Below are 14,977 nucleotides of genomic sequence, written 5' to 3'. Positions count from 1 at the left end.
GGTCACTGTTGTGTAGAGATCCCATAATTATATGGCTGTATTGAGTGAAACTGATAATAATAATGGAAAAAAAAAAGCATTTGCCTTGTTCATGTGGAGGAAAATGATAAAGATCAGAAAACAGATTAAGAGTCATTACATGCACTGCAGCTCCAAGGACAATTATCATTTAGTTTACCAGTAAAGGTAATACCGTAACTGTGAGAATCTGCAAAGTGTCTTTTCCCAGAATAACTGCTGTCTGTTTCCTATGCCTGAGGGACAAATTAACAGCTGCCTCATAAATGAAAAGCATCTATTCTAAGACGCAACAGCAGTTGTCACTGTTGAAGGGAAGTTAGCACTTTCTTTCTTTCTTTCTTGTGTTGTGCCATTTTAGAGGGCTGATAATGGTACAACACTGTTCCTTACTGGGAAGGATGCACAATGGCTGAACTGCCATGTGAGAGTCTGGGTCTGGGTCTGTCTGTCTCAGATGATTGAAGTCATGAGCCTCAGCTCTTCACCCGCACTCATCCCTTCCTCCCTGCTCTGTCAGTGTGAATCAAATCCTGCAAGACTGTTTTCACATGCATATTATATAAAAGATATACATGTGCATAGCTACAAATGTGTTTATATCATACATGCGTGTGATTTGTGCGATTCACACTTAAATGCAGAAATTCAGAGGTTGTTCATCAATTATTCAAGTAACTGTGTGCATTTTCCTTTTATGTATTTCTTTCTTCTCCCTTGTTTTCTGTTTTGCTCCTTCTTGTAAACTGTTAAATGCCATCTTCTGATAACATCTTCCAAGTAACACATCACATACAGTATGCTCACAACAGAGGCAGACAGAGAGAGGGGCAGATAAATCAGCACCATTTCATTACCTTCCTCTTCCATGTAGGAAGAATGCTTTTAGCAAAATATGGCTCCAAATATCTGCAGATTCCGTCCTCCATATAAATCAAATGAAGGCAATCTGCATCTGTACTATGCACTATGGGTTATGTACTGTATGTGACAGCTCTTAACTGTACCTTCATCTCTGTCATTTCTCACCAAAAATCACAACCACTCTGTCGCCATCTTTTTTTTTCTTAACTCTATCCCTCTATTAATCTCTCTCTCTTTCCGTTGTTGTCATCATGCTCCCATCCCTGCTTAGGTGTCTTCCTACCATTTTCTCGGATAACAGTACAATATCTGCTCTGGATTATACTACATCATGCAGATTTGTATGCCAATGTGTGTATGTGGGGGGGGTAATTTATGTATGTGTTATGTATGTATGTGATTTGTGACAAAACGCTACACAACTGAATTCATTTGGGAGTGTGCACTTACTGTATGTGTGTGTGTGTGTGGTGTCAGGCTCTGATCTGAGGAAATACTTTAGAAATACATGAAGTATATAAACGACTGGGACGTGCGTCTTTCTGCTGCATCGCTGTTTGTCTATCAATCACTATCGCTATGGTTTCCATGCCAACAGTGCATCCTCCATACTGTGTCAGCCATAAGTGTTTCAGAGATTGACCCACCCTCCCCCCTTTTCACTCTGGCTCATCCATCATTCTTCAAACCCGTGTTAGTCCCTTTCTTGGATCCCAGCAGAGCCTTAAAAATGGGCTCAAAAATCTTCTCTCAAGTCTCAGTCAAGGGCATGCATTGTTGACAGATGGAATGACGATGAGTTTATGGTCTCCATCAAGGTCTTCTAGCTGTTCCATCACACAGAGGAAGCAAATAGATTAGGCTTCAGTGTAGGGTTTCACACACTAATTGTCTTACAGTCATTGCCATATCCCCGATGGACGTGGGATACATTATCTGGTTATTCATCCAAAACCTCATTTACACTCTCATTCGTTTTGGCTCCGATAGGAAGGCCATAAAACACAAATTAGTAAAAATCAAAGCAGGAGAATATTTACATGACAATAATATTAGATGCAAAGGAAGCAGTAATAGAGACTGATAGCTTAATGATCCATGTACTCTGAGAGATTTATTATATCCTTCAGATATTTTCAACCAAAAAATTCACCCATTCACCTGCATCCCATTGACAAAAAAATTTAGTTTCATGTGCAATAATGGTCAACTTTCACTGCTGTTTCTTGCAGAAACAAATCAGTTTCATTTGGTATGTGAAACGATGGGACTGAGGCCCTGGACATATGAAATTCTTTTTGTAGAACCAGAAGATCCAAATGTTTTCTAAGTGCTCTGACTATATTGAATTTCCTGTGTCAGCAACAGGGGAAATCTGTATCTTTCTCATCTCCGTTGCTGTTTTTTGTATTTCTCACTTCATATCCTGCCCCCTTCCTCATCTTTCACAATCTATCTTCCTGTTCTCCTTCTCTTACCTTCAACACAATGAAAACCTCCTCTTTCCTGATTCTGTCTCTCTTCCTCACCCTCAAATCAGCTCTGCACCGATCCATCTCTGTCTTCCCACACACACTAGAGATTCGACTTTATTACTCACCACAGCTGGAGACCACTTAGTATCACCATGTTTGTGGGTGACACAGAGAATGTGTGTGTATGAGTGTGTGCATGTCTTGCATTGTCTCATTATCCGTCCATAATATCATCAAGAGGGGCAATATCTTTTTAAGAGCTCTTTATCTCACTCACCTCCTGCTGGCCTCCCTCAAACTGTCTGTTTGTGTTGCCTCCACTCAAATGAGAAGAGTTGAATGAAACATTTCCTTCAACCTACCTACTTGTGTGTGTGTGTGTGTGTGCGCGTGCATCAAACAGAAAGAATCAGTGTCTCATATCACTTAATTACACACAGCTCTGCTCTCTTTTTCGTCTTTTTGCACTTTCCACTTGCTTAATATTAAAAAGCTGCTGTTGTGAACTCAACACTGATTTATTAACTTGTGAGCTCTTTCCTGATTGCTCCAAATTTAATCGGCAACAAAACATCAGTTATTAGATTGGCATTACAGTTAATAAAACGCCAAATTTAAGATTAGGTATTTCAGTTCTCAGCCTGAAATGAACAATATCATGTCATATGTATTCAAAGATATCCTTCATTATTTAAAAGCAAATCAATTGTTCTCACAATTTTTTTTTTCAGACATAATCATATGCAATGTCATCTGTGAAATGAGAAATTTCCAAGAAAGTAATTGGTAAAATGAGTAATTGTAAATCAATTAAAAAAAAAAACAATGTTTGCCAGTGTCTGGCCTCTAAAACTGCTGTAAAAGATACTGTAGACTGAACTGTTATTTTCCGAGGTGGGGAGCTAAACACGACTGTATCTGAATTTTTATAACATCAATGGATGAAGTTAGTAACTCTGTAATCTTCACAGTTTGAGCAGTCAGGAGTCGAGGACACAGAGAGAGCTCACATAGAGCTAAAAGGGAAGGATTTAAATAAGTGGTTGACTTATTGTGTCAACAGCTTTTTCTGCTTCCTGCCAGTGACCAAAACAAACAATTAGTACCGGTTTGACCAAACAGGCTCAGACAAGGTTATGCACTCAAGTTAAAAGAGCACTGACTCCACATACACTCAGAAATATCCATTGTTTAAAGGGTTAGGGTTAGTATTGTACAGTATAAAGAGAAATTTCCATATTTATCAGGTTATTATCAGGTTTGGTGTTTCTATATCAATGCTGTGAAAGTGTCAAAGCTTTGTGATAAAACTACACATTGCTCTCTACACACTACACAGACATTGCTCTCAGCCATGCTCCGAGCATCAGCCCAGCAGAATTATGTTTTTCTGACAGAAAACTCACTCAGAAGAGAATCACAATCCTTTATTCTTACGTAAATGAAACACAGAAAAGTGTAAAATATTGGACATCCGAAGACAAATGAAATGTTACAGTATGAGCTACGTTTGATGTACTGTTGCGATTGTAATAAACTACAAGTCATTTTCCTTTCAATCATGTATCTGAGGATGGCAATGCATTATCAGCAACTGTCTAAAGATAGTGTAGCAGACTGCAGTTCCCCCTTTTGGACTGTAATCCTGTCTCCTGTCATGTCCTCTATCATGCTTAATGTCTTTGTTGCCATTCTCTCTTCTGTACCTGCCTAACTTTAAGTCAAGCACAAAGGACCACATGTTTTTCGTTAAGAAAATAGTGACATTGAGGCCTTGGATTGTTGTTCAAGTTTTATCCTTTCAACTATAATTTTACGATCTCAATTTTGCTGTGATGCAGAAATCCTCTCACAACTCTGAGTGTGTACGTGTGAGATAGAATGCGAGATTTAGAGGTCTCACTTAAAGTGAAAACAGTAAAACTGAAGTGTGTATATAAATCAACCACACTCAAGAAAATGAGTTGTTCACTTCTTCAGTTCTGCAGCCCCCCCCCCACTTATATAGTGAGCAGTCCTCCATTGCTTTAAAACACACATATGCACCACACGGTCATAAACACAGAGGTTTCAGTGACGGTAAATCAAAAGGAGAACTGGAGCCAAAAGAAAATGGAAAGAGAAGGAGATAGAGATATAAAAAGACGTTTTATCCATTAAGTAATGCAATGAGGTCTCAACTAATCAAATCAAGCTGTCACTCAATCATTCACCCTGAAAAAACTTTAAAGCCTTATGCAAGCGCACACAGACACACTGCAGAGATATAAAACTTTTCCATTAAAATAATTTATACTCCGGTCGCAGCTTTTCAATTATCAGCACCTTTTTTTGACCTTTTTCACTCTTGTCAATCTCTTTATTCTTTCCCTTTCACCACCTCTATTTCTTCGAGTTCTGTGTTCAGTGAAGTGCGTGTGTGTGTGTGTGGCACTGATGCTACTTCCTGACAAATTAACTTTCTGGGTAGCAGGTGTCAAAAGGTAACACATTAGAAATATAGAGAGCAGATCAGACAAAGAGAGAGGGATGGATGAGTCGAGGTAGGAAGTGTTCAGGGGACTGTGTCAGTACAAAGAACAGCAAAGAATCTGAAAAGTAACAGGTGTGTATTCTACAGGTTGTGTTTCTGCTTTTCAGTTTGCTGTGTCAAAGCAGTTAACAGAAATTTAACAGATTTCATAAAATCATAGAATGCAACCGTGCTTGTCTGATTGAGGGATAAGTGCGATTAACTTCATTAATATTCATGGAGCATTTTATGTTCGACTGGATGAGAGTTGTAGAGAACTAGTAAAATTTTGTCTACCCAGCTGGGGTAGGGGAGGCTTCAACTCATGGGAAAACCACAAAATAGAACTATATAACATGTTGGTCAGGTTTATGTTGAAATGGCAAACATCTGTGACATCAACCACTGGTTCATGAAGCCTTGCGCTTGTAACGTGATGATAAGCAAACATACTTTTTAGAACCAGTGGAGTTTCCCCCTAATAGAATGAGGTCTACAGCTCGGAGTTTGTCTATATTTTGAGAAATTCTTTGCAACTGTGGATGTCGGTTCTGTGATGGACTAGCCATTTATCTAGGTTGTATCCCACCCTCATCCAGTGTCAGTTGAAATGTTTTCCAGCCCCCTTATCCCTGCATGGATAGGCAATATAAACGATGGAATGTATGAGGGCATGAGATCTTTGGTCTAAACCAAAACCTGAATTACACTATTTTGCATCTAAAGCCAGAGCTTCATAAATCTTATCACATCCATAAACAGACACACCTGAGGACCTGGAACAGTATTCTCGGATGTTGGAGTTTTACACAACCACTTCAATCCATCGCGGAGCTTTTCGGTTTTCACCATATCCCTAATGTCAGTTATATTGACTAAAGGAATAAATCAAAAAGGGAAAAAAGAAAGAAAAATTCAGTTTCATGTGATGAAAAGAACAAAGTTTTAATGAAAAGGTGGAGGAAGAGAAGGAGCAAAAAGAGACCCTAATGAGGATGAGCTGGAGAGAGGAGGGCGCAGATGGGAGTGATGCTCCAGCCTGCACATACTATGAATAATGAAAGCTCTGCAGTCTGCTGTGTGGGTGTGTGTGTGTGTGTGTGTGTGGGTGTGTGTATGTGGGTGTGTGGGTGTGTGTGGGTGTGTGGGTGGGTGTCATTTGCAGTGTGTAAATTGGCCAGATTAGTGCATACATACGTTATTAAAGTGTTTGGTTGGAACACATTTGTTTGTGTACATTGAGCAGAATTGTTTGTGTGTTTGTATTTTGTGTTATTGTATCAGAAGTGAAGCATAAACGTGTGTGGGGAGTGGCTGTCTGTTCATTCAAACTGTGTAATGTGTGTGATACACAACATGAAATATGTAGCGAGTTCGTATCCAGTTGTGTGTGTGTGCGCGCGCTCTGTATGGTTGTAAATTATATAATTGTTTGTGTATGCGGGGTAAATTGTGATGCTTTGATGTATTCTTGTGAACATGTGTGTACTCTAGTCCCTCCGAATGATCACAGTGTGTGTGGAGTCATAACCCCTCACATCGATGCATTGCAGATTACTTTGTCTCTTTTTCCTCTTTAAATCCACCTCAACTCAAAGTGCACGCGTTTTCTCCTCTCAACACTGTTCCCGTTAACACAGAACCAGTCAGTAGTCACAGTGTCAGGTAGTCCATTGAAATCCTCACTTATGATTTTGGAGGTTGAAGACAAAGCCAGGCTGCTAAAATTATTTGACCTTACTGGCATTTGTAGCTCAGTAGCCACTTAAGCTAACAATAGTTCAAAGAGCTGTTAAACATTTTGTTTTGCAGACTTCAATTTTGCTAGTTAATTTACTTCAGCGGACTGATAAAATTGGTCTTGAAATGCAAATATGGCCGATTTCTGTGGAAACATTAAACTATTACTAACACTTGAGTGTTTCTGCTTTCTGCTGCAGAGACTTGCTCATTCGTTGAAAAGGAAGAAATTCACACAAATTCTTTTTTTAGAAATAAATTTCGTTTTACAGCATATTGTTCGGTAAAATCAAAGAGTGACAGACAGAATGTAAATGATGAAAGTCAGGTTGATATTATGTCATTATGAATGACAACACACAACAGTCACCTCAATGAATTGGCATGCAGTTAAGTGTGTTTGTCATTTACATCAGACTAAAATTTTCTCTTTGTTTGAAGCATTGTGGACAGTTGGCCACTCAAACTGATGTAATGATTGAAATCGATAATCCAGCCAGTTTGGCTCACTGTTCCTGTGACTGCTCACCAATGAAAACAATGTGCTTCCACTTCTCTACACCTCCATCACTCTCTTACAGGGCTCTTTGCATCCTCCCAGGTATGCAACCCCCCCCCCATGTTTCTCAGTTGAAGCGAGGCCTATTTGTGGCGTCAGGGTCAACATGGCTGACAGTGAAGTATATGATGGCACAGCCAGGTGGAAATGAACACTCTCTCTTCCTCTCTGCCTGTCACATTGAGACAGATCTTCATTTCAACAGATCGGGTTGAAATGAAAGTTAGAAACTGTGAAACAGAGCAGAGACCAACCAAACTCAGGAGATTTACAGTGCATTGGAGCAGTAAAACTAAATACTCTACATCATATGCCTTTTGAAGCATTGAGTTAAAAATTTGCGATCTTTAGAATTTATTTGGATTTTCTGATCAGTATCTCTCCTCACTGCAGACTAAACCAAAACACTGTTAGGGTTACGTAAGAAAAATACCTGGTGAAGCACGTGAAAATATGATAATTATGGTTAAAAGCACACAAATAACTTTGTGTCCAGTACAAGCTCTATGGAGGAGTGTGAGATCCAGTTTCCTTCAGGTTATTAATATGCACAAAGTATACATAGATGTACACAATCTCAAAGGTTATGCAAGAGTTAGGGTTCACTATATGATGGCAACAACATACAAAGCAGCATATAAACATGCCAGGCAAAGGCAGGGAAGAAGACAACAATCGAGCAAAAACAGACATAAACATTTCATGATTTGAATTATTTAAAATGTCACTTCTGGAAATATTTCATGTAGAATTGAATTAGAGGAGGAATAAGCACGTGCTAGACCTGTGTCCTTTATTGTAGGAATACTGGGATGAGCTTACACACTGCACCAGCTATATTTCTTCCCACTCTTTACAAACGAACATGAGATACTTCAAATCACATGGGTGCCACTAATTAAAAATGGTTAATGGATGCACATTGCATCGCCTGCAGCAGAAGAAGAATTAACATGTAGTGTCTCACTGAGCCACCTCCACTTGGGCTTCAGAGGCTCCTCGTCATCTTCAGCAAGAGAAACCAGAGGAGCATGGTATTCATGGTTACATAATAAGATACTTACAAAGTAACATGGCCCAGTCCTTACCCATTCTGCTGTTTGTGTCTGAGCCGCACAGAAAGACAACATTAGCTTTTATTAGGAAGGAAAGTCTAACACTATAATGTTTAACTTTCTGGAATTCACTCATTTACTTTTTCTCTTCTCTTTAACAGGAAGATCATTGAGGTGAAGATTATTGATGATGAAGAATATGAAAAGAATAAGACCTTCACCATTGAACTGGGAGAGCCAATTCTTTTGGAAATAGGACAGAAACATGGTGGGTTTGTCCCCTGGTCGTCTTTGTGTGTCCATTTTTATGTCTACAGTATGTGTGGGTTTTCAAGGTGAAAATCAAGAATTCAACAGCAGGAGCAGGAACAAGCAGAGTGTGACAGACGAATGGAAACGTTGTTTAAATGCCAACAATCCTCAGCCCTCCTGCTCACCTGCCTCTTAAAAACAGGCCAAGACCTTCATTGATTGTGAGAAGCTTTCGATCTAAAATACAGATTCGTTTGGCAAAAATTTTACTTGGAACAACTAAGGACCAGGTTTGGACTAAAAAAGCACTAGGCTCAGACTGTGAAGATTTTAAAAAAAGCAAAATGATCAATGATACATCATATTGGATTACAGGAACGATTACCTGTACCTATATACTGTACATAAATAAGCAGCTCTTTGGTGTAGTGCTTAGCATGTGCACGTCCTCCCTCTGTGGGCGGTTTCTGACTTCCTCCCACAGTCCAAAGACAAATGAATAATTCTAATGTAAGTGTCTATATTCTCTATATATCAGCCCTATGACATACTGCTGACCTGTCCAGGGTGTATCCTGCCCTCGCTCAATGTCAGCTGGTGTTGGCTCCAGTCCTAAGCAATAGAGTCCTAAAATAAGCAATATAGATAATGGATGGATGGCTTCTTAACCCTGTGTGTGCTCGGGTCGTTACTGTAAAGAGTCCAATGAACAGCTTATACAATTCATAGTTTATGCCTGCCCAGTGACCAAGTTTAATCAACATCCCCTCTCAGCTCTGCATGTTAATTTTCTACTTTCCAAATCTGCATAACAAGCTTGGAAATGTATCAATCTAAAACATGACAGCAACATTTCATTTCCCTTTGCAGGAAGCTTTAGTTGTAATTGAACCGGGCTCATTACAGGCAGACAGCTAATGTCTGGCAGATGAGCAAGACTAAAGAGAGCCAACACTCGAAGTCAATATGTAAATTCTGCAGCTTGCTGATTTCTGACATTTATTTTCAAATGTAATTGGCACAAGACTGAAAGTTTCCAATAGGAAAAAGAAAAAACTGAAGCAACCGCCCCATTCCTTTTTTTTTTCTCTTCATTAATATCCTCTTGACTGCACACTTTTTACTTGAACTTTGTGTCTTACTAACAGGATAACATCCACATATTTAACGTCTAAAACAGTGACTCAAAACATTATTTTAACCTCCCCAGCCTCTTAAAATTACGATAAGGAGAAAAAAAATGACTTATTTCTCTTATTGGTAATAACCAATAGAAATATGCTAATATCCTAACGGGGTCAAGTTTCCCTCAGTTTCTTTCTGGTTTCATCATCAGTTCAAAGTTTAGTTTGTCATCAAATACCATCAGCTTTGGTGCTGATTAGCAAATGTAAGACTGCTAATGAGATCATCTAAAATTGAACAGAGCATTATTCCATGCCAGCATGTCAGTGTTTTCATGGTGAGAAAATGTATGTTTTGTCGAATAGACATCAAGTTTGCCGTCACCTCTCAAGATCGAGCCCTGTTCCTCATCAGCGTCTCAATGAAGCCGTAGAAGGTTTTCATAACAAGGCCCAAGTCCCTTATCGGGTTTCTTCGTGGTGAAACCTGTGGTTGTGTGTGATGTAGCCAAAGCTCCACGGTGTTTCATCTGCCTCTCTGAACACGACTCGCACGGACACACTTCCTGGTGGTGTGAGGTGCTGCTCTCTAGATGTCAGACATGATGAACCGACAGCCTGGGGTGTGTTTCATTACAGAGGAATATAATTTGTTTTATCACTCTGTCACAGAGCGAGCTGACTGACATATACACACACTGCACTCAGTTTTTCACCTACAGCAGGTCTGCGCTGATAAGACATGACTCAATTAATTCACTGTGTGAAGAGCAAGATTTGTATCAAGAGTCGCTCCATGAGCCAAAATAATGAATTCCTTCTTTGTATTCATATTTCCCAAAACATAAGATACTTAATAGCATTGAATCCCATGTGGCATATCAGAATTTTAATATTTGCATTTCAATGGCCGTGTTTCACAGATGATCGCATACATTTTCTAAAATGAAATCTCAGCAAAACTATCAAAGTAATTTGCGCTGCTCTGGTCAACCTCAGATGAATGAAGAAAATTGAATTATACATGAATGGGCAAAAGCTGTCAAGTCAGCAGATGAAAGATCAAGAAAAGGCTTCACAGCAAAAAAAAAAAAAAAACAAACATGTTTACAGCCTGGTGCAAAACTGTTTTGGCCTCTTTAGCTAATTTCCTCCCTCATGACAACTGCACATGGGGTGAATTTTTATGCAACTCACATAATTGAGTTATGCTTTGAGTGAGAGGTGGTTTCTTGCCACAGAACGGTATTTTGCCACAGAACGGTATTTTGCACCATCTCAACTCCATTGATGCCATACCACTTAGTACAGTTTTATACAAGTCAGAAGGTATGTAGAGTCAGGTGCTGCTTACACCGACACCACGTAGGTGATGTGAGAGAAGTTACAGAAACAGTCTCTGGTTTTTAAGCGTTTTTGTGGAAAGCAAAATGACATTTTGGAGGAGTTCCATTAACATTAGAGGAAGATTTGTAACAAAACATGTAACAATGCCTGCATTAAAGCAAAGAAAACTGATTCCTTTCAACATCAAGAGTGAGTTTATATTTTTAACCTAAACAGATTTGAGCATATAAATGAACATACATATAAGACGGAAAAAAGGCCTACTGCATTCCTTTGAGCTGGCACTGTGTAACTTCTGGCCAGCCACCTCACCTGACACTTTCTTCTTCTGCTCTTGCAGGTGATTCCAATGAGAACAAGCCATTGGTGGGAGCAGAGGAAGAAGAGGTGGCCAAGATGGGCTGTCCCAGTCTGGGTGAACACACGCAGCTGGAAGTGGTTATAGAAGAGTCCTACGAGTTTAAGGTAAGCGTTTTTGTGTGCAGATTGTGTCTTCATTTCTGTTAACAGATCACACAGGTGTGAATGTTGTCAGTTGAAAGTATTGTTGGATTGTTAATAACCACCAGTTTTGCACTGAGCCTGCTATGTTAAATATCACCTAAAAATCTAAATGGCTTAAAATGCTTATTAGATCTGAAATTATTTGAAGTGAATGTCAGCTGCCTCAGGCAGAGGGATGAAGGATTCACTTTGTAGCAGACTCTCTAATGGGAAGGTTGTCATTTAGATGGGAAAAATAGAAAAAAAAAAAGATGAATAATTTATTCTAAATGAGCTGACATCTTGTTTTAGTACACAACAGTTAGGAATTTTTATGGTGCAGTCGACAAAAGTTATTTAGTAAATGTTGTACATTAGAAGGAATGCATTTACAAACGTGATCCATTTGTAATTTAGGTATGAAGCTGGAAACAACAAACACCTTTCTGTCTCATTTTCAGCTCTCATCACTTTGAATACATGCCTATAGTCATGTTTGTAAATATGACTAATCACTCTGTATATGTGTGGTACAGATTGCCCAAATTTGCCCATTTGTCTCAATTTGTGTTGATGTTTGTGTGTGTGTGTGTGTGTGTGTGTGTGTGTGTGTGTGTGTGTGTGTGTGTGTGTGTGTGTGTGTGTGTGTGTGTGTGTGTGTGTGTGTGTGTGTGTGTGTGTGTGTGTGTGTGCGCGCATACATATGCAGAGAGCAGTGAATACACTTCTGAGTCGTGATGGAAAGGTCATTAGATTTTCGCTCTCTCTTAGTTTGTCTTTGCATGCAATGCTAATTCTTCTATGTGCTATTGAGAAACAGTGAAACTTTGGCATGTATGTATGAATCCTTAATTACTCTTACTGTAACTGCTGACATACAGTATATTTTGGTGGTTTCCTGTTTTTTTTTTCCCTGTCTTGCACTTGTTAGATGGGAACCATGCAGGATTTTCTCCTCACAAAGCCCTGTCAGCTGGGTTGTGATAATGCCTGCTGATGTGATGCTCTATAGCTCCGGCAAGCTGTTTTCCATCAACATCTTTTCCTATTCCCCTTCCTCACTGTTTTAACCAACCACTCGACCAATCTGCCTGAGGGCTTTTCCTAGATTTCACCGAGAGCATCAGTAGCATCAGTAGAAATCATATTAATTAACACATCCTATATTTAAAATTCTCAGTGTTTTTTATCAAATGTATCTTTGAAATGTGCAAGCAAACTGAAAAGCTTGAAATCTGCACTTTCTCTTTTCTCGGTGACTGCAAGTGAATTACCAACTTAAGGGTTGTGTTTTTCCTCTTCTGCCTGGTCTGTATGCATTTGCATGCCTGTGTGCGTGCGTGTGTGTGTGTGTGTGTGTGTGTGTGTGTGTGCGCGCGCGGGCACGCACATGTAGAGTACAGTAGATAAGCTGATCAAGAAGACAAATCTGGCCTTGGTGGTTGGAAGCAGCAGCTGGAGGGAACAGTTTGTCAGTGCTGTTACTGTCAGTGCAGGTAAAACACCTTCTCTCTCTCTTCCTCTCACACATGCACACACAACACATTTTCATTGATGAGCAGTGGTTATGGTTGATATCGTAACATCATTTGGAAGAGTGGGTGATGAAAAAGGACATATCCTGAATGTTTTCATTTATTCCAGGTATAATTATTATTATTACTATGCAGGTCTGATGCAAGTCTGTAGTCACTATTCCTATAATAGAGAGTGTACATATGTTTTTTTCTCAATTTTCACTTTTAATGCTTTAAATAAATACAGTGATTTCTTTTCTTGACAAATGTTACATGAGAAAATAGATGCCACTCTTATATCTGTCCATATATGACTATCAAGCTGCCGGTAGTTAGTTCACAAATGGAAACATCAAGCTGTCTAGTTTACATCTGAAACTCAGATTTTGAAGAATTACATCTGTAATTCAGTTCATGTACGTCACACAAAGATGCAAAACAGTGATTATAGCCTTAACTATCACAATTATAAGGAACTGGAGACACAAACCCTTGAATATAAACAAACAGTTTAGAAATGATCAGTTGCTGCTTTTTTTGTTGTTTAAATTTTACAGGCCAGTCTTGCTGCTCCAATTTGACAGCAATTTTGACATTGAACATCTTTGGTGAAAGCCATGGCTGTATTAAAATGCTGCTTCTGTCAGATCTGTCTGTCTCACTCTACTTGTCTCCTTCTTGTCTCTTCCTTGTCTCTTCCTCCCTCTTTCAACTGTCTCTGTGTTTCACCTTCCTCTTCACCTTCAATCGCCATACACACCTGAAAGGAGATGACGATGAGGAAGAGAGTGGCGAGGAGCGGCTGCCATCCTGCTTCGACTACATCATGCACTTCCTCACCGTCTTCTGGAAGGTTCTGTTCGCCTTTGTCCCGCCCACAGAGTATTGGAATGGCTGGGCCTGCTTCATCGTCTCAATATCGCTCATTGGCGTCCTGACAGCAGTCACTGGCGATTTGGCGTCTCACTTCGGTTGCACGATAGGCCTGAAGGACTCGGTGACCGCTGTGGTGTTTGTGGCGCTGGGAACATCCGTGCCAGGTGAGAAAACACTGACAATGGGAGCCTGGACACAAATAATAGTTAACAGTAATAGAGCAAACTTGTATTTAAGCAGCTGTTGAGTCCATTTTCTATTTGTCACAGAGACTGTGTCGATAAAAGAGAGACAGCTTCTGTTGTAGTTTCCGTAGTGTATGCGTTTGTGTGAATGAGAGTGAGAGCTGCCAATGAATCAGTAATTGGTGAGATATCATCAACAAAAAGTGAGGCCCAACTTTTTGAACTAGTTTCTACCATCTGAGCAGAAGCTGTGTCTGATGCGGATGGATCTCCTGTTGTTACCTTAATTAAAGTCAGTCGTGATCCACTTCAGCAGACGCTGGTCACTGTGACAATTAAGCTCCTCCTCCACATAAGGCAGAGCCAGAACATGACACACAAGAACTTTTTCTGGTTGCGGTGAATAAGTGGAAAATTGGAACAGGACAGATGTCCAACCATGAAGTGGAAAATTGTATCAGCCTTCATAAGTTGCAGGCCCAAGCTTGTTCCAATTGCAAGCTGACAGCACGCCTTTTTGTTACACCTGCTGTCAAACGCCAGTCAAATGTTGCAGAGGGAAATGATCATCCTGTGAGATGAAGTCCTTCCTGGTCTTCAGAATGGAAAATTGTGCGCTGCAGTGTGCACTTTATGATTTCTCACTCAAACATTGTAGTGGTAAATGGGAAAGGACTGATCCTCTGTCCTCCATCACAGCCTTCAGCCTGAGCTGGTCTCCACATGGGGGGCTTTAACTCAATTCACTTCTGTTTATTGTTGCTCCTCGATATGATTTATAGAAATAGCTCCTTTGCTATTCTTCCAGGCAACAGACATTGCCTTACAGCAATGTCTCTGATCTGAAGTTTGAATCAACAGCCATTTTACAGTATGCTGTATGGAGGAATTTCAGACTGCCAATCCATCATCAGTATGTGTGTCCCGTCTCAGGACACCTTAACGTTAATGCGTTGGCTTCTCTTGCTTA

The 14,977-nt window shown here is 39.8% G+C and overlaps 1 protein-coding gene across 3 annotated transcripts in view; it reads left to right on the top strand.

Annotated features, from left to right (window-relative positions):
• Nucleotides 1–14,977, top strand: part of slc8a4b (solute carrier family 8 member 4b) — an 80,351-nt gene that overhangs the window by 56,425 nt on the left and 8,949 nt on the right. Inside the window, exons 12-16 of one of the 3 annotated variants that reach the window (XM_029525861.1) lie at nucleotides 8,385–8,491; nucleotides 11,287–11,411; nucleotides 12,139–12,174; nucleotides 12,826–12,925; nucleotides 13,717–13,986. In XM_029525861.1, the coding sequence (XP_029381721.1) occupies nucleotides 8,385–8,491; nucleotides 11,287–11,411; nucleotides 12,139–12,174; nucleotides 12,826–12,925; nucleotides 13,717–13,986 (638 nt within the window). Of the gene's footprint in view, nucleotides 1–8,384; nucleotides 8,492–11,286; nucleotides 11,412–12,138; nucleotides 12,175–12,825; nucleotides 12,926–13,713; nucleotides 13,987–14,977 lie in introns of all 3 variants that reach the window. The other 2 variants (XM_029525860.1, XM_029525862.1) reach the window with 2 other exon arrangements.

The sequence above is a fragment of the Echeneis naucrates genome, chromosome 18 (genome assembly GCF_900963305.1).
Source record: "Echeneis naucrates chromosome 18, fEcheNa1.1, whole genome shotgun sequence".
NCBI lineage: Eukaryota > Metazoa > Chordata > Actinopteri > Carangiformes > Echeneidae > Echeneis > Echeneis naucrates.
The sequence above is the reverse complement of the archived record's forward strand: the minus strand, read 5'-3'. Positions and strand labels throughout refer to the sequence as shown.